The 19,293-nt window shown below is 41.7% G+C and overlaps 1 protein-coding gene across 4 annotated transcripts in view; it reads right to left on the bottom strand.

The window, feature by feature from the left end:
* Nucleotides 1-1,013: 1,013 nt before the first annotated feature.
* The window catches only part of GPAM (glycerol-3-phosphate acyltransferase, mitochondrial), a 62,304-nt gene continuing 44,024 nt past the window's right edge, over nt 1,014-19,293 (bottom strand). For all 4 annotated transcript variants that reach the window (XM_077877637.1, XM_077877635.1, XM_077877634.1 and 1 more), the window contains 11 exons: nt 18,026-18,139; nt 16,658-16,743; nt 15,120-15,235; nt 13,141-13,211; nt 11,315-11,579; nt 10,619-10,761; nt 9,199-9,276; nt 8,429-8,569; nt 6,999-7,188; nt 5,502-5,560; nt 1,014-4,814 (listed from right to left, as the gene is read on the bottom strand). In XM_077877637.1, coding sequence (XP_077733763.1) covers nt 4,698-4,814; nt 5,502-5,560; nt 6,999-7,188; nt 8,429-8,569; nt 9,199-9,276; nt 10,619-10,761; nt 11,315-11,579; nt 13,141-13,211; nt 15,120-15,235; nt 16,658-16,743; nt 18,026-18,139 — 1,380 coding nt within the window. In that variant the 3' untranslated portion in view covers nt 1,014-4,697. The remainder of the gene's footprint in view (nt 4,815-5,501; nt 5,561-6,998; nt 7,189-8,428; nt 8,570-9,198; nt 9,277-10,618; nt 10,762-11,314; nt 11,580-13,140; nt 13,212-15,119; nt 15,236-16,657; nt 16,744-18,025; nt 18,140-19,293) is intronic.

Genomic DNA, 19,293 nt, shown 5'->3' with positions numbered 1-19,293 from the left:
GGAGGCAAGGAAGAGTTGGAGAGGGTGGCGTTCTGAAGGAGAGAGAAGACCAGAGGGCCAAGGACACTCGAAGAGCAAAAGTAGCATCTCAATGAGGGGTCAGGCTGCGGTATGGACAGCGCGGATGCTGTGGACATTACAAAAACATCTTTCTATTTGCCAAGGAGGGACGGACATTAGAATTTTACTAGATATGTGTGTAGGAGACAGACTAGGTGGTACAAAAGGGAATAAACAGACTAAAATGAGTGGGTGCAGAACTGAAGATCTAGAGATTAGCCTTCAAAACTAACATCCACTTAGAGTGAGCGGTTGTAAATGGAATTTTGTATGATAGAGGGAAGGTCACACTTGGCTGCAGCGAGAGAGCTGCTAATGCAGAGAAAGAATGAATGCATCAAAGGGCAAGGGCACAGTCCTGGCAACAACCCGACCAAATCACAGAGGGCAGAGTACAACATTCGGATAGAGGGTCTGGTGGAGAACAGATGAGACGGCCTTGAATGTCAGGTTCACAGCCATGTCGTGTGCCTAAAGGACAGGGACAGCGTGGCCAGGCACGTGTTTGCTCCCTTTCCAAAGGGCATGCTCCTGAAAAGGCTGCATTGGAGTGATTGTGAAGGATCCACAGAAAAATGTGCTATAAGAAAATACTTGCCTTGTCAAAAAAGTCAACTAATATTTTTTTGAGCAAATATTATGAACTATTGGGAGAAAAAAACGAACACTTCAGTACATAAAAATATGACAGAAGCACCCAGTTTAAAGGGATCTTTACAGAAACTCAAAGTCTATCTCTGTGATGTGAATATTTACTAAGGAGAGCAAATGCTTGATCGCAGTTGGAGAGTTCTGGGTCCGTAATAAAACCATGCACTGCATGCAGGCTCATAAATTTATGTAAGATCATTTCCTATAAGCATTTTAATAAAGTGCTATATAAAATCAAACAAGAACAACTATATAATGAGTTATGTCAGGAACTTTTAACTACAAATGCAAGACATCAAGAATGTATTCATTTTTTGGTTTATTAAAAGAAAACTACACTTCTGTGTTTCTTACAATACATTAACAGGCATAAAAATCAATCAACGTTTCCAAATAAGTTTCGCTCACAAAATCACATAGTATTATTTCACAGTACTTTATAGTAATTCTTTTTACAACAATTTAACATTTCTTTGTACAACAGGAAAAATAACACCTTCCATCAAGGCATTTCAGAGCTTTAGATGTTTAGAAATAAAGTCAAAATTCTTTCAAATGCAATCATTAGTTTGTATTAAACTAGAACACCAGAGGCCAAGTCTCAAGTTCCTAAAAAGAGTGTTTTAAAAAACAGATTTACATCCAAATTAAGTCTTAGAAACTTCAATGATAGATCTTATCATTTCTAAACACTAGAACTACCTGTGGATAAAAATCTGCATTCAGTTGTGCATTATTTTCTTCTAGATCTGAATTAAAATCTTAATTATTTACCCCAGTTAATCCTTGTGTTAATTTTGCTACTTTCGGGGGGGAAAAACCCAGGATCATTGACAGCCAATCTCTCCTTCAAAGGAAAGAGCTCTGACCGCCTATATTAGTTTTCTGTGCTTATTGTCTCCAGGGAAGAAAACATACACCCACTAACTAGAACGTGACTATACACAATGCATGCAAACTCTGCCTCCCTGCCATCTCATTCTGTTTTGTCCCCTTAAAGAACTACCTAATGTAGTGGTTCCCAAAATGTTTTCCATGGCATATTAGTGAGAGGTTCATAGGGGTGCCAAGGGGAAAAGAGGATCACAACGGTTTGGAAATGCCAGGTTAAACAGGCTTGGGACTGGCATATCCTGAGCCCTCACCATGCTAGTGCACAATGGGAGTTTCTTTAAAAAAAAAAAAAAAAAAGAGGATCCACATTTATTTTATCACCAACACTTCTTCTATAAAACACCTATGAACATCTCACAGAGCACTGAGATCACATGGAGAACCATGGGAAATGCTTTGCCCCTTCAGGTGCCTGGAAGCTTCACAATCTGAGTTTACATTCATGGCAATCCCTGATGTATTTTCTCCACTCGTCCTCGTGACTTTGAGAGACTGAACAGGTCTCAGAAGAAAGACTCGCGAGTACTTTCTCTGTTACTAGTTCTCCATGTTGCACATAAATTCCTTCCCTTTGTTTTTTCTTGAAATTTAAGGAAGAAAAAAAATCCTTCCTCTTTCTGAAATCACTTAGGACATTCTCAGTTGGAAAGCGTGCAGATTCATATTGCTTATTATTGGATTTTGTTTTTTAATTTGACTCACAGTCTTCCCCTGGAGGGCATGCATTTCAGTGTTAGAGAAATGCAGGAGAGTAAACTGTAATAAATTATTTACAAGCACCTAGTTTGTTTAATCTTACATGGAAGCCATTCGCTTTTGGAAAACAGTGAAAATAAATCTTTAAGCAAAAACAGTGCTACCTGGAAGCCTTACTGTGATGATGTATGTTTTTTTCAGTAATGAGGCACTGAAGAATGAGTTGTGCTAAAATTAACTCAGGGTCAGCTTGTCTGGATGAGCATAACTTTGGTTGAGATTATTCTTCCTTAAAAAAGGTTTTCAAAGCACCAGTTAATTACAAAAAGCATGCATATTTATTCTCACAGTGAGTTAAGTTGCGAGAGAGCTAGCAAATCATACATCGCATTCCTCAAAGCATCTGATTATATTTCCAGAAAACAAACCAACTGAAAAGGAAAATAAAGCCAGAGGAGCCACTGTTCCCTGCTCAGGCCAGCACAGCAGTGGCTCTTAGCAGAAGTCTCAGGTAGGGCAGCAGACTCCACTCAAAGTCACTCCCAACCTTGACTTCCCAGGTAACTGAGAGAATCTGAGCAATCCTTGATCTATGATTTAGAGGGAGAATGAGAGAGACTAGTGCGATGACGGCCAGTCGAGAAAAGGAACGCCCGTGGGGATTAGTAAGTCTCCCTGGGTGTTCCTCCACAGGCACAGCTCCAGTCCACAGAAGTGCTCCTCTGTCCCCGTTAGTCAAACGGAGTGCTACAAGGTGGAGACCCCGCTCCACACCAGAGCCGCTACAACACTGACAATGGCTTAAGGGTACATGAGTTCCTATCAAGAACAAATATAACCTACACACGGAATTTGAGAAGACTGGAAAAAGATCACCACAGCACAGCATTATTGCTATGAGTTTCAAAGGAGATATTTCATACAACATGAAGTACCGATCAGTACCCTTTCCTCTCCTGACACACACAGAGGACGATACAATTAGTGTTTAAAGTCCAAGCTTATAAAAGTACAAACTAAATTCTCAGTACTTTCTAATTCAAAGACTATATGCAATATTCTTCAAGAAAAATTCCTAATTCCATAATACCGTGGAGAGAAAGAACAGTAAGATGCTAGAAAATATTTTCATATCACATGATCTTTATGAAATCACCATAATTACAATGCACAGTTATGCTCCCTGCTCATAAAAAGGCACCTACCCATTATGAACAGACAATTTTTCATGACAATTTGCCACTATGTGGCATCAGGGTGTAGGCATGTAACCCACATACATTTTTTAAAAACCATGGTTTTTCCTCATAGCTAAAAATCCATACATGCCTCAAACCGATGACTAGTCAACAGGGCTATGACACATAAGGCACAGGTTGTACACCACACAACTTGAGTGGGCACCAGTCACCTGGACTGGATGCAGTGCACAATCTGTACAAGGTACATGAGCCCTGGGGCAGCAGCCTATCACCACAGCACTTTACCCTAACACAGTCTCTCAGGCCAAGCTAATCAGGTTAGGACAACTGCTATTTGGTTGGAGAATCTCCAAGAAAGAGCTGCACCTATGACAGGCGGGTGCCACCCGAGGGTGGGAAGGGGTACAGACATAAAACAGGACTCGTTCCTAAATCCTTGCTGGTCATTTAAAACTCAATGGCACTTTTTTTACATGAGCAAAAGTTCAAAGTCAGTGTTCTGGCCAAGTTCACCTTGAATTTTGCCAGCCAAATTTACCTCCTGATGGTAACAGTTTGATCACATTAGCTCTATTTCTGACATAAACTAATATTGTGTTTTCAGGTAGCTTTTAAAAAACTTTCTAAATCTGACTGCGAAGGACAGCACAGTGATACCTGGGTGTGATAAAGATCAGCCCATTATTTGTAAAGCACTTTGGGATGAAAGGTGTCCCCTTTAAGACTTAGCTATTATTGACAAAAACTGAAAAAAAAAAAAAATCAACAGTGAATGGATGACTCAATTATGTTTAAAGGAAGTATTAACCGTTAATCAGAAAGTATACCGACAAATTATCCGACAGTATTAAGTATACAAGATTCAGTTCTAGAACGAATCTACATTTTTGTGCCCATCACAGTAGTTTAGTCCTATACTTAAAAGGTAAATCTTTTCATATAAACTCCAAAATAATTTTTTGAGATTTCATTTTGTCATCTATTGATGATGAATTGCAAGCGGAGGCTGCTGTGTCATCTCGGAGTAGGGATAAGCACAGACCCACGGAGGGGAAGGCACTTGTCTTCCAGCACGTCAGATTAGGACAGGTCAGGCCTGACCACACGCTGGCACCTTCAACTCTCAAGCCAGAGGCTGGAGCCTACCAGGGACTCGTCCCATGCCCTTAACTTGCCAGAGGTGCCAGGAGTTACCTACAGCACCACAAAACTCAGAATGTATTCTAGGAGTTTTTGCCGGTTGCGTTGAGGTAGAAACGTGCTGCTGAGTTCTAAAACAGACACTCTCTTTTGTTTGGTCTCTTTGAAAACCTAGAGAGAAAGTTTAAATTAAAGACAAACTAAAAAAAAAAAAAGAGAGACATTCCTATTACCAACCCTGACCTCTGTTCTAGACCCCAAAATGCACAAAGGCATATAAAACTGTATCTTGGCTTTAAGTAAATGTACTACGGGTTTTCACAAGTATGGGGTGGAGAGGTTATGGATGTAGGTGCCGTGTTCTTTGGGGTAGAGTCCAATCAGTACACTATACTTTAAAACCTGTGTTAGGATAGTCACAAATAGTTCCTTACAAATGCCATTAGTACCTCCATGGAACTCATGTCCCATATGACACATGAAGGAAGGTAAGTACACTGGAGGGTATATCTGGCAATACTGGTAAAAACCCAGTAACTGAAAATCATATGGCATAACTAATATCCCTGTCAAAACTTGTAGTAGCATCTTGAAACACACTGCCACCAGTTATATATAAATGGTCTTGGGATAAAAATGAAAGCCAGGGAAATTCCAGAACATTAGAATAAATCTGTACTGATGGGCACTTTTAACATACCTGTCCCCCTCCCAATCCCCAGAAATGTGGCCATGACTAGTCCAGCACAACCTGCTTTTCTCAGGGCCCACCCCAGATGCAGGTGGCTCAAACAGACCAGAGCTGATCAGAAAGAGAAGTTAACACATGCCTTCATACCATAAGCGGTGGGTACTCACCCCAATATCCTTAAACATTTTCACAGCATTCTTCACAAGGCAGTAAGTGGCACTCTCCGCTGTAGAGAAAGGATAAGACCTTGTCAAAAGTTCAAGCCTGACAAACTCAAAAACCCCAACATCCACAGTATGAAAGTGTGGGAGGCCCTGGAGAGGGTGTGAGCAAGTCAGCAGACCGGGCTCGAGCTCTTCTGCTACTGGCAACCTGTGAGGTCTCAAAGGATTTGCTGTTTCTTTAAACCCATTCTGTCATCTTTTAAGGCAAAAAGAGCAAGAAAGAGGGAGGAAAAGAAACGAGAAAGAAAGGAAAAGAAGGAGAAATACCTATAACATCCATCTTGAAGGGTTTTTTGAGAGAAGTAAACAAGACAGTGGGGAGAAATTCTGTTAATCTGCACAGTGATGCACAGATGTTCCCATACCAGTGGAGTCAGAAAGAGCACAAATCTAGAGGTCAGAAAAAAAGAGTTCTGAATCCAGGTGTGCCCATGAACTAGCTGTGTGACCTACGATAGCTTCCTCATCTATAAAGTGAGTACTCGATCTCTAGATATCTATCTAGAGATAAATCTATAACTATATAGGTCTATAAGACTATGGGGAGAGGAAGGGAGAGAGAGATATAGTTCTAGAGAGAAATCACCTCTAGGTCCCTTCTGCCTCTAAATAAAGTATTGATTCCAAGCAGTTTCAGTCCTAAGCCATCACTGTATAAAACACTACTCCCACCTTAGTCACACTCCCATAAACATGGACTCTACTAAGCAGTGGCTGGATGGGGAGCACCGGAAACCCGTCACTGCGGGCGTGCAAACTGGCACATCACCCCAGGACCAGCCACAGTACCCCCAGAAGCTGTGACAGGCAACTCTATTCCTAGATGCAGCCTCGTGTAAATGAGGGCATATGTTTGCCCAGTGTTCAAACATGTTCGCAGTAGCACTAGTCACCGTAGCTCCAAGGTGCAGACAACCCAACTCTCCATCAATGATGGAAATACATGAAATAAGGTAAATGTTTCTGCCGGGTAGGACTATACAGCAACAACAATAACCAAACGACCACCTGTGCTATCATGTATGCTCTCACAATGTTAAGTGAGGGAAGCCACACAGGACAGTACCTGTATCATTCCGTTTATATAACATCCCCACACAGATAATTATAGCAATCTATGAAGTTAGAGATCAGGATAAGTTCGCATTTTTTTCCCTTTTGTCTACCAATAGCAGATTCCTGTGATCAAAAAAGGCCTAACTTTTGGGGATCCCTGGGTGGCTCAGTGGTTTAGCACCTGCCTTCAGCCCCGGGCCTGATCCTGGAGACCCGGGATCGAGTCCCACGTCAGGCTCCCTGCATGGAGCCTGCTTCTCCCTCTGCCTGTGTCTCTGCTTCTCTCTCTCTCTGTCTCTCATGAATAAATAAATAAAAATCTTTAAAAAATAAATAAATAAAAATAAAAAAGCCTAACTTTTAAAAGACACCAGAGTATCATACCATAGACAGCAACACTTCTCTCTGTCCTGGTGATCAAGTACTTGTGCAACTTCTGCAGATACTCAGGCTCCGGGACAGGCCCGCTGAAGTTGTGGATGAAGATGGCGGCCGAGCTGTAGGCCTCGAGCAAAGGCCCGAGCAGCCGCTGGAGGAAGGTGATGAACTGCTGGTGCTCCTTGGACTGGCTCACCTGGGAGTGCGAGGGTGGGAGATGAAGTCATGGAGCAGGGGCAGAAGAAACAAGCCTGTGACACAGCAACCTCCTCAGAGGCAGAAGTGGAGCGGGTGGCCTCTTCTGGCCCTTTCACAGAAACAGCTGGCCGCTCTGAGAACACAGACCCTCTGCTCAAAAGGACTCTGGCTTTGAAATGGGCTCTTTTATTGGGAGTCACTGCTTTCTATAGTATTTGAGGTTTGCACTCCCTACACAGCTGCCTAGAAGAAACCAGCATACCTGAATGACAGAGTTACGACATATCGTCATCACTGAACACAGCTGGTCCTGAGGCCAGACCCTCCAGGGTTTCACTCCAGTGTGAAAGAGGGCACGTGGCAAGACCACCAAGGTCACCTCAATCCTCCCCAGCCCTCACGTCCTGCTACCCCACACGGCCTTTGGCCCATATCCCGGCACAGTGGGGAGTGACAGTAGTGCTGACGGGGTGCTGGGTGGCAGAGGGGGCTCTCACTGTACCCCCCAAAACAGGAACTGCAGAGGTAAGCCCCTCTGCGGTGTGGCAGCAAGATCACTGCCCCATCTTAATGATGATAATACCCAAAATGCAGAAACTCCTAAAACTCAGGTGGACTTTCCAGAAGTGACACCTCCTGAATCTCTGTGTGTCTGTGTGTGTGTAAATTAGGGGTGTTACTAAGTAATCCATTTAAGGTATTCAGAAAAAATGGGTCAAATCAGGGGCAATCAATCTCATAAATCTGAAGTTTCCCGTGATGGGATTTGTTTTGATTGAAGGCAAAGAGCTCAACGTATGAAATTTGGGAAGGCTTGACAAGAGTGAGCATGACTCAGAGCCACGGGCTGCGTGGCAGCTGAGACCTACTCCCTTCACCACCTGGTCCAGCACTGCTGGCTCTGTGGAGGACCGAACACTGTCCCCCCTCTACGGGAGGAAGTGAAGGTTTGGGAAACAGCTTTGTTCCCTGTGCATTTTGATGAGAGGGTCGGGAAGGGTCTCACTCGTGTTCATCTTCTCAAATTTTGTTTCCTTTTCCATTATCTACACCCAAACTGAGCAACTGGGGGTATTTGCTCACCGTGAACATTTGAGTGTCTTTACTAGGCAGCAAGGACCACAGCTGGTTTGTGGGTAAGTCAGCAGAGTCCCAGTTGCTAAGAACCTCATTGACTAGGGGCAACATAAACCTCAGCTCCTCACTATAACGTCCACCAGAATTCTTCACCGAAGTACCTTCAGGTAGCAATCTCGCTGCTCCTCACCAAAATCACTGTCTTCATCTTCTTCATCACTTCTCCAAGACAAAGGCTCAGGAAGCTTCTTGTCCCACTGCTGCTCAGCAAGACCGGGACTGATATCTTCCTGGTCATCTTGCTATGCCAAAGAGATAGCAAACAGCAAACAAACATGCGTGGGCACACAGACATCTGCGTGGTTGGATGTCATACCAACATCCTCTCGCCCTGCCCTCCCAACTCCCCTCTGTTAGCCCCCTACAGCATCAGCCCACGTCCTGCTCCAAACACAGTCACTCGGGAGACAGTGAGGAGGGAAAGAAGGAAAGAAAGAGGTAGCAGGGGAAGCTGCCAGGTAGAGCAAATAAAAATACCCTGACCTCCCCTAAACTGATATCTACTTTCCCAGGCCATACCTGCTATACTAAGTACAAAAATTAAAATCTCAAAAGAGAAAAATGCATGTGTGCAAGCTACAAGCACATGGATATGAGACACATCTCATCTTGGAATGAACACTTTCGGGTGTCACTAAGTCAAGATATGTTCTAGACACCAGTTACACAAAAGAAACCAAAATATTAAAAACAATCCCAAAAGATGTTCGCTCTCCCTATTCTTTCCTCTTTATGTGGACTTGACTATATATCAAGATGTAATTATTGGCTAAAATCATTGGTTGTAACACGGGTTAAAATAATTGGTAGAAAAGATAAGGAAGAGCCAGAAATTGAATAAAGGCAAATAAAGGAAAGCCATTCCTCTTACCTCTGCCACAACGAGAATGCCATACTGGATAAACCTTCCTACTGTTTCATGGCAAATTTGGTAAAATGTCTGACAAGGCTGAAAAGAAAAGGCATTTAAATAATGTCACTGACCTTCTTAAAAAAATTTTTAAAGATTTTATTGAGAGACACAGAGAACACCAGTGCAGGGGGTAGGAGAGCGAGCGAGAGGGGTGGGGGGGGGAGAAGCAGACTCCTCACTAAGCAGGGAGCCTGACACCAGGGCTCAATCCCAGGACCCCGGGATCATGACCTGAGCTGAAGGCAGATGCTTAACCCAACTGAGTCAACCAGGTGCCCCCCCATCACTGACCTTTTTTAAAGACAGAAAACACTGCACAAGGTAACTGCTAAATGCTTCCATATCAACCAACTCACTAAGTTGTTCTTAGGCAAGTCCTAAGATTCCTGAGGCCCACCCTCCATGGTCAAGGGCAATGTTCAAGAAGAGCCCTTGTTCTGTATCTGGTAGAGCACCCAGAGTTGCACCACCTGCACAGATGCCCTGAAACTGTCTCCTCCCACAGTGGGGCAACTCTCAGAAGGGTTGCTCATCAGGCCCCTACAGTCTATTTCTTTTCCTTCATAAGACAACTTCTCTGCAAATGCTACCTTACAGTAAACACTGTACGTAAAGGTAGTGGAAGAGGAAACATGCTATTCAAGTAACTCAAAAATGACCCAGGAAAAGGACAAGGTCAATCTTGGGAGCTTTATCCACCCCATCCCATCCCACCCTGTCCCTCAAAGTTCATGCAAAACAGATTCCACAACAGGGCGACAATATACCATATGCAAAGATCACTGTACTCACAATATACATACTCATAAATGTCCCAGAACACATTCAAATAAGTGAGAGAGAGAGTGCAAGACTTCAAATAGAATATGAATACTATTTGTTGATGATTCTGAGAAACAAGATTCTATTGCTTAATATGTATGCCTCATTATGGACGTTTAAAGGTAACTGAATACAAATGCTCAGCAGCCCTGCAGAGACTTAGTTTTCCCATTTGTAAAATGACAAGGGGTTGAACAGATGATTTTTAAGACTTTCTGGCTCTTATCTTCTGGGCGTGTTAATTATTTACAAGCCTCTAACCCAGTGCCTTATGTACAATAAGAGCTCAGTCAGTTGGGATCCATCTGATGGAGAATGTTGAGCAATCTGTCCTATCATGCCTCATAACTACATGAAGGGTTCACTGGAGCAGTGACCCCAATGGCAAACAAAGATAGTAAACAACATACTGGCCAGAGGGTCACTGACACCCAGGAGTAGAATGTAAAGCTTCAATAACAGACCAAACATTCTCTGCGAGAACAAAGGTGGCTTATGTTTGCATTAAAGTTCTCAAGGAAAAGAGAAGAGACAACACTAAAAAGTCTTCACTTACGAGGGATATGGTGCCTTCGTTAGAGAGAAGACAGCAGAGGCTGGCAGCCTTCCGCACCAGCTGTTCCTGGCTGACCAGGCTGGGGGATGTACCTGAAGGCCCTCCTGTGCCTCTCTTGTTCAGAACTGCATAAAGGCTGCAGGCTAAGGAAAGGAAAACATCAATGAAGCCGGCAGCCTTACAGCTCCAAGGAAAACTTCGACCGGCTCAGAAAACTTGAATTACCTTAATAGATCATGAACAAATCAGAAATAACAGTCTGCATTCACTGGAGAAAAATGTAAGTAAATCCCTGCAGGATTCACTCCTCACAATTCCATATGATCCCAATGCCATCCAACATCTTCCTCAGGGGCTTCAATCCCTCCTGCTCTCCTCCTCTGTTCCCTCTGGATCCCCTATACTCACTTCACTGCCATGTGGACTTCTCAGATTTTCAGCTCCTGATAGCAAAATACCTTCCCTCTCCTCCTTAGTAATAAGTGTAACACTATGCAAACAGTGATTCAGTAACAACTTATCCATAAATAAATGTAAAAATAAGTTAAAGTGAGATTTAGCAGACTACATAATTTGAAAACTAAAAGTACAGCAACACATCCCCTCCAACAAGGGGCTACCATCCAAATCAACAGACACCACCATGTGCTTTAGGCCCTTTCAGCTTCCACGAAGCTATTTCAGGGCAAGCCGTACCTATGATGGCCTCCATGATGAAGACATGGAGCACTCCGTTGCTGTAGAAGTTGAGTTCAAAGACTGATGGGACAGTTGTGCTGGGAGTAATAAAAAACTCATCATTCCTGCTAGTGTGGGTGATCGTGATGCAATTTCCCAGCAGCTGTATGGCATGCATGACTACATCTTCTGAGTTTCCTGAGAAGCCCAGGTCAAAATCACGAGCCAGGACTTCCTCCTTCATCACAAAGAAGTCTTCCACCAATGTGGAGAGATCAATTCCCTAAAGAAAAAGACAGAAATGGTCTCACAACAGTGGAAAACTGCTTCGCAAAAGGCCAAGAGGCCAGTCCAATGATTTTATTTCTTGCCTTGGCTTTCCTGCAGCCCACTGTTGGTCATATAGTGGCCAGAATATCAGGGCACAGGATATCAAAATACTGGTGAAAAAGCTGGTCCTCCAGAAAGTCAAGATACATCCAGAAAACGCTCTGATCACAACACATGATATGATCACAAAGGGGATAAGCAGCCATCTAAAAGTAAGAAGTGCTTATGTTTTAGCAATTATTCCCCTCATTTTATTTATTTATTTTTTAACAATTTTATTATTTGAGAGCACGAGAGAACACAAGCAGGGAGAGCAGATGAAGAGGGACAAACATATTTTCCACTGAGCAGGAAGCCCAATGCAGGGCTTGATCCCCAGACCCCGGGATCATGACCTGAGCCAAAGGCTGACACGTAAGTGACTGAGCCACCCAGTGCCCCACTTTCCCTCATTTTATTGTATTTTTTTTAAATAAAAGATTTTATTTATTTATTCATGAGAGACACAGAGAGAAAGAGGCAGAGACACAGGCAGAGTCCTTCCAGCATGAAGCCTGACAGGACTCAATCCCGGGTCTCCAAGATCACAACCTGGACTGAAGGCAGAGTTAAACCACTGAGCCACCCGGGCTGCCCTTATTGTATTTTTTTTAAAACATTTTATTTGTTTATTTAAGAGAGAGGGAGTGAGAGACAGCATGAGCAGGGGGGAGGAGAGGGAGATGGAGATGAAGACTCCTTGCTGTGCAGGGAGCCCATCATGGGGCTCAATCCTAGGACTCTGGGACCATGACCTGAGCCAAAAGCAGATGCTTAACCAACTAAGCCACTCAGGTGCCCTCATTTTAAATATTTATCTGGGGCAGCCCGGGTGGCTTATCGGTTTAGCACTGCCTTTGGCCCAGGGCATGATCCTGGAGACCCGGGATCGAGTCCCACGTCAGGCTCCCTATATGAAGCCTGCTTCTCCCTCTGCCTGTATCTCTGCCATTCTCTCTCTCTCTGTTTCTCATGAATAAATAAATAAATTCTTTAAAAATAAATATTTATTTATCTATCTGACAACTACTTATTTGGTGCTTACAATATATATACACACATACGTAGGCACTATGTTTGGTGTTGAGTGGAACAGATGTGGTCTTTTCCATCACAGTACTTAGACAAGTGCATGAAGGGAATGTGACCCTAATTTAAGTCAAATAGTTGTCAGAACACTTACTGCATGTCCATGCAATATGCCTTATTTACGTGAACTATATTATTCAAAGAGTGTCCTACTGTCATCTGTATTACGCAGTCTCTGAGATTTTTTTTTTTTTTTTTTTTTTTTACATAGACTTCTTTCTCCATCAGATCTGTAAGCTCCTGTGGGCAGAGTGCTTAGCTTATTTTACTGCTTATCTCAGAAGCACAAGCCAGGACGAGACCACACTTATTAGTGAACAAGTATTTAAACAGCAGACACGGCATCCTCTGCTTTCCCTTAACTGCAGGTGACACTGCAGACATACCTGCCTGTGTCTGTAGAGGAGCAGGCAGGCCACGATGTGTGTTGACATAATGGCACAGGACTTGCTAGCAGCTGGAAGGCAAACACAAAGCTTTAGGGTCCCTTTTTTTAATAGCACTGAAAGTCTCTAAAAAGTACCTAAACCTTAAATAGGAGGATTGAAAACTATAAATACCTCTACGTTTCCTGTCACTATAGTTTACTGAAGGGAAATTACAGCATTACACCATGCTCTGGCCAACAGATCCTCAGTAGAGATCACTATGATGATATAACAGAATCTGGCCTAAGACAGCTCCACTTTCCAAACAGGCCAGTGGAATTTAGTTACTGAATGACCGAGAGACACCTTTATAGAAATACCAAGACCCAAAGCAGAAGCCGTTCTGGCAGTTCTACAGGGTCTCCCACTTTTGAGTTTGACTTAGTACTCTAGTAGCTGCATCTCTACTGTTCTAGTAGCTGCACCACTACAGCCTTCCTCTTGCAGGTAGATTCACCATCACAGTAAAACAGGTGTGCAGTGGGAGAAGGAGTAGTAGATTTGAAGTCAGAAAATCTGGGCTAAAATCTAATTTCTACAACTGACTAATTTCATAACTTGGGGGGAAAATTACTTCAACCCCTGTGCCGTAGCTTCCTCATTGGTAAGATGAAAATGCTGCCTCGCTCACTGGGATGAGGAGGAAATGACCCACCTGCCAGGTAGAGATATGGAGGGAGAGGGCAAAAATATATTTGAGAATGACCATAGTCCATAACCCAATACTCAGAATTTGTAGGAAATAATTATATAAATCAAATATGAGAATATCTATGGAATAATCCAAAACAAACACACTGTGAGTTTTCTGAGATGATAATGAATTCACGAATACTTCACTCATAGTGTTGTCTCTAGCGTTTGAAAAACAAAAACAAAAGTACCAACTACCACATTTATAGCCATTAAAAAGAATATTCATAGTTTTTAAAAAAACATGAATAAATATTTGTGTTATAAATGGAAAACAGTGCAATACAAAACATTTTTAGAGACTACACAGCAACATCCCTGGTTATCTAAGTAAGAGATTTTTTATTTATCTTCCAACTTTTCCACATTATAGGTGTATTATTTCTAGCATCAGAATTTAAGCAAGAAAGAGACACAAATAGAGGTGCATAAGAAAGAATACCCTGACTTCGGGTGAAGCAAGAGCAGGAGCAGCTGGAGTGGCAGGAGCAAGAGGAGGTGAGGAAGCCCCCACACTGGTGTTGCCGGGAAGTGCTGAGAGTCTGGCCTCACTGGGAGTGAGGCTCAGAGAATAACAAGGAGAGCCCACCTGGGCTGTGCACCAAGGGACCTCACCACTACCACTGCCACTGCCACAGGATTTTAAAGCAGACTCTACCACATGATACACACTGTCATTTGGGACTCAGAGATGGCTAATTCTGCACTCAACTCACTCTGCTCTGGCTCACATCCACTTGAATTACGTGTGCACGGCTATGCCACCAAGAAGAGCATAAGCTCATGCAAAACTGCTAATTATTCCATTTGTATCCCCCATGGCTGAAACAAAGCTGTATGCACACACGACAGCCCCTCAGTATTTGCTGGATAAAAATGAATATGGGGTCAGCAGGGGAAAGGGACATGCAACTATAAACCCACATGCGATATACTACTAATTAGTTCAAAGAAACAAATTCATGAACAAAAAAGGCAATAAATCATTGTGACAGTACTCATTTGTAAAAAGCATAAGACTCATCATATAAGCACCTACTAATTATCAGGCACTGTGTGTGATGTACCCGATTACTTCAAATCCCCAAAGCATCACCTTCTAATAACTTGCCATCACCACCTGTGTAGTAGGTAATGGCACCAGAAGCAGAACCTAACTACAGCAGGTTCCAAAATAAGTGTGGTGCGCCCTGCCCCACGCTGGGTCTCAAATGCAGAATTAAAGGGTTTGGTACTGTACTTACTGAAGAGAATGTGCTCAGCCAGATTTGCAATCAGCCTTCTTCGGAAGGATTCATCGGTTACATTTCGGGACTCATCGATGGATGTGTCTGCACCTTCATCAGCAGCATCACTGGGTCTGAAAAGAATTGTTTTAATTAGACTCTACAAGCTCTTTTATAAGCAAACTATCCAAAACTAAGGCATAAATGTCTTAAATACTTTCAATTACTCTATAATATAAATTTAAACCACAAATAGATTTATATGCATTATTTCCCTCCACAATATGCCTTACTATATTTATATATGTAGTATACTCTCCTGACCAAAAGATTTTATTGAGTCATGACTAGATAACCTATTGATACATCACTTCCAAAATCCACTGGCTGAAAAAAGCAAGATACCTCATTTTAAGACATTTCTAAAATTGAACACATTAAGGGAGGGGCTTAATATTTAATTTTGCTAAGTTACAATTCAACGTAAATTCTAGAAAATCTACATAGGAACTCTTCTGTACACTGCACTTAGGTACAATACACATAACCTATGCTACTACCAAAAGGAATTCAGTTCCAACATTCAAAAGTATAAATCAAGTAAGAACTCATACCTGATTCACACAATCAAAAAGATGTTAGAACACAAATAATCAAAAGCCTCCAGACTGATATGAAAATGTGTTACTTCACTATCCTTTAACAGACCAAGAGAAAAGTTACCCAAAGTGAGGATGTGAAAATGAGAATGTGCTCATTCTTCATACCTGCCCTACGACCCAACAATTGCACTGCCGGGGATTCACCCCAAAGATACAGATGCAATGAAACGCTGGGACACCTGCACCCCGATGTTTCTAGCAGCAATGTCCACAACAGCCAAACTGTGGAAGGAGCCTCGGTGTCCATAGAAAGATGAATGGATAAAGATGATGTGGTCTATGTATACAATGGAATATTACTCAGCCATTAGAAATGACAAATACCCACCATTTGCTTCGACGTGGATGGAACTGGAGGGTATTATGCTGAGTGAAATAAGTCAATCGGAGAAGGACAAACATTATATGGTCTCATTCATTTGGGGAATATAAATAATAGTGAAAGCGAATAGAAGGGAAGGGAGAAGAAATGGGTGGGAAATGTCAGAAAGGGAGACAGAACATAAAGACTCCTAACTCTGGGAAGCAAACTGGGGGTGGTGGAAGGGGAGGAGGGCAGGGGGTGGGGGATGAATGGATGACGGGCACTGAGGGGGGCACCTGACGGGATGAGCACTGGGTGTTATTCTGTATGTTGGCAAATTGAACACCAATAAAAAAATAAATTTATTATTAAAAAAAAATCTTTTAGAAGAATTTGGGGATGAGTTTGAGTTTAGTGCATAAAGAAGTAAACACTGACAAATTTAAGCTATAATTAACTCCAGGGAAAATAAAAGTTGTACAAGCAAGCAAATTGTAACAAAAAGAAAAAAATCTATCTTTCTGTACAATGCCAGAAGTAATAGATTATCTGATAATTTAGGTAGTATAAAAAATGTCCACAAATCTTACCTTAAAGGAAGTATAGCTGGTAACAATGCTTGCTCTAGAGAAAGTGGAGCAGATACAGGTTTCTGACTTTGGCTTTCTAGATATTCCTGGGGGTGGGGAGGGAATACAATACAATCATTAACTCCCATTGTCTTGCTTACATAAGCATATATAAAATATAATTCAATCTTCAAAAAATAAAAAGGGAGTGGTTTATAAAATGAGCCATGCTACAGAGCAGAAGAAGTACTTTCTAATGCTAAACTACCTTCAAAAGTGTAGAACGACACCTACAATGTTGGCAAGCATGAAATCTAAGGACTGATGATACAAAGGATGGGACAATGAACGCTTAAGCAAAATTACATATTTTTTTAGTTAAAAAAAAATTTTTTAAGTAGGCTCCACACCCAACATGAGGCTTGAACTCCCAACTCTGAGATCAAGAGTTGCACGCCCTACCAAGAACTTTTCTCATATCTACACAAAACTATCTGACATTCCCAATATTATATTTAAAAATATAATGCTTATAACCATGCTTTTAAAAATCATTGTTGTTATCATAATGATAGTGATAATAATAATAATGATAATCAATACAACCCTGCTTTTTAAAGGAAATCTGACAACCTGAAAGTCACATAATATTCAAAAGACCCTTAATCCAAAAGCAGATCCTAACAGTATAGAGAAGCTGTACAATAATTTTGAAGAGGATAAAGTGGTTAAGAAAGGACAAGATTCTTGAAAGCACGTAAGGCCAGAAAGCACCTAGCACCACAGTCAGAATCTTTAAAGAAAAACTACGAAAAAGAAAAGGAGGCCTCTGCTCCTTGTCCCTGGGCTCCCGATTCCCTTACTCGTTCTTCTCCCTTCTCCTGGACTGATTCAGTGATCTCAGGAAAGTAAAACTGCCAGGACCTCAGGGACCCGCCAGCACCAGGCTTCTACACAAACGGTACCGTGCCTTTGAATGTATGCATGCTGCATTCCACTCGGTAGAACAGAACATGGTCCTAGACTGTCGATTTTACCCAGGTTTTAGGGGTAGGTTTTGAAAAAATTTCCTCTAAAGACAATTTTAAAACATACTATAAGATACCAACGTATATCAATGTGCAGAATTCTCATGAACTAAGAAAGAAACAATAGCAAAAAATGTTGATGCTGGCATTGCCCAGAGATAGAAATTTACTATCCTTTGTCAATAGGCACACTTGGGTGGGAAAATTTAGGAAATGCCAATTTTGACATAGCCCTCATTTTAAAAGAGAAGATACCAAGGTCACACAGAGAGGAGGCAGCAGAGACAGAACCAAAGCCCACATCTTCTGACACAGAGCTATGCCAGCACTTTAATACCGCTTCGTTCCAATAAATACTCACCTTTAAGGAAAATGGTTGTGCAAAATCCACTCTGACACAGCCATAGTTTTTTCGTAACATTCTGATAACTCCTCTAGCTACGCTCCAAAGGCTCTCATTCTTCTTAGGTTTTCCCTGAATGCCAATTTTCAAAGAACAGCATGGTAAGAAATAAAGCTAACAAGGTATTCTGTTACCCAAAAAATGCCATTCATTCATTCATTCATTCATTCACTTATTACTCGGACGCTTAAATCAACTGAGCCCAGGTGCCCACCATTTTTTTTTTAAGGAAACTAGATGTTTGTATTGAAAGAGACAACATTGGATAAAGAAGGAAAAGTGTTCCTTGACTGAGACCTGTCATAAATGCTTAGCATGCAAAGACGCAAAAAGACGTAATCCTTTTATGGGGAGAGACAGTTTGGTCAGTGAAAACCAGAACACTAATTCATTTAGCACACTGTTTACACCATTCACAAAAACACCTCTGCAAACTATGGTACTGGCACAAAAACAGACACATAAATGAACAAAATAGAGTTTCCAGAAATAAACCCACAATTATATGGTCAATTAATCTTCAACAAAGGAAGCAAGAATATGCAATGGTAAAAAACCTGTCTTCAACAAATTGTGCTGGGAAAACCGGACAACTACTTGCAAAATAATTGAAACTGGATCTCTTTCTTACACCATACACAAAAAAATACACAAAAAATAAACTCAAAATGCGTTAAAGAACTAAACGTGAGACCTGAAATGATAAAAATCCTTGAGGAGAGCACAAGCAATAATTTCTCTGTCACTGGTCATACCAATATTTTTCTAGACAGGTCTCAAGACAAGGTAAATAAAGACAAAAATAAACTATTAGGGCTACATGAAAGTAAAAAAGTTTCTGCACAGCAAAGGAAACACTGAACAAAACTAAATGACAACCTACTACATGGAAGAAGAAATTTGCAAAATGACATATTAGATAAAGGGTTAATATTCAAAATGTATAAAAGAACTTATACAACTCAACACCAAAAAAAGAAAAAAATTTAAAATGGGCAGAGGTGCCTAGGTGGCACAGTCCATTGAACATCCAACTCTTAGTTTGGCTCAAGTCATGATCTCGTATGATGATCAAGCCCTTCCTCAGGCTCCAGGCTCAGCACAGAGTCTACTTGATTCTTTTTCCCTCTCCCTCTGCCCCTTCCCCCTGTAGGGGTACATACATTCTCTCTCTCTCAAATAAATGAATCAATCCTTAAAAAAAAAAAAATGGCAGAAGATATGAA

Source organism: Canis aureus, chromosome 29 (genome assembly GCF_053574225.1).
Source record: "Canis aureus isolate CA01 chromosome 29, VMU_Caureus_v.1.0, whole genome shotgun sequence".
NCBI lineage: Eukaryota > Metazoa > Chordata > Mammalia > Carnivora > Canidae > Canis > Canis aureus.
This window is presented reverse-complemented; position numbering and strand designations above follow the sequence as displayed.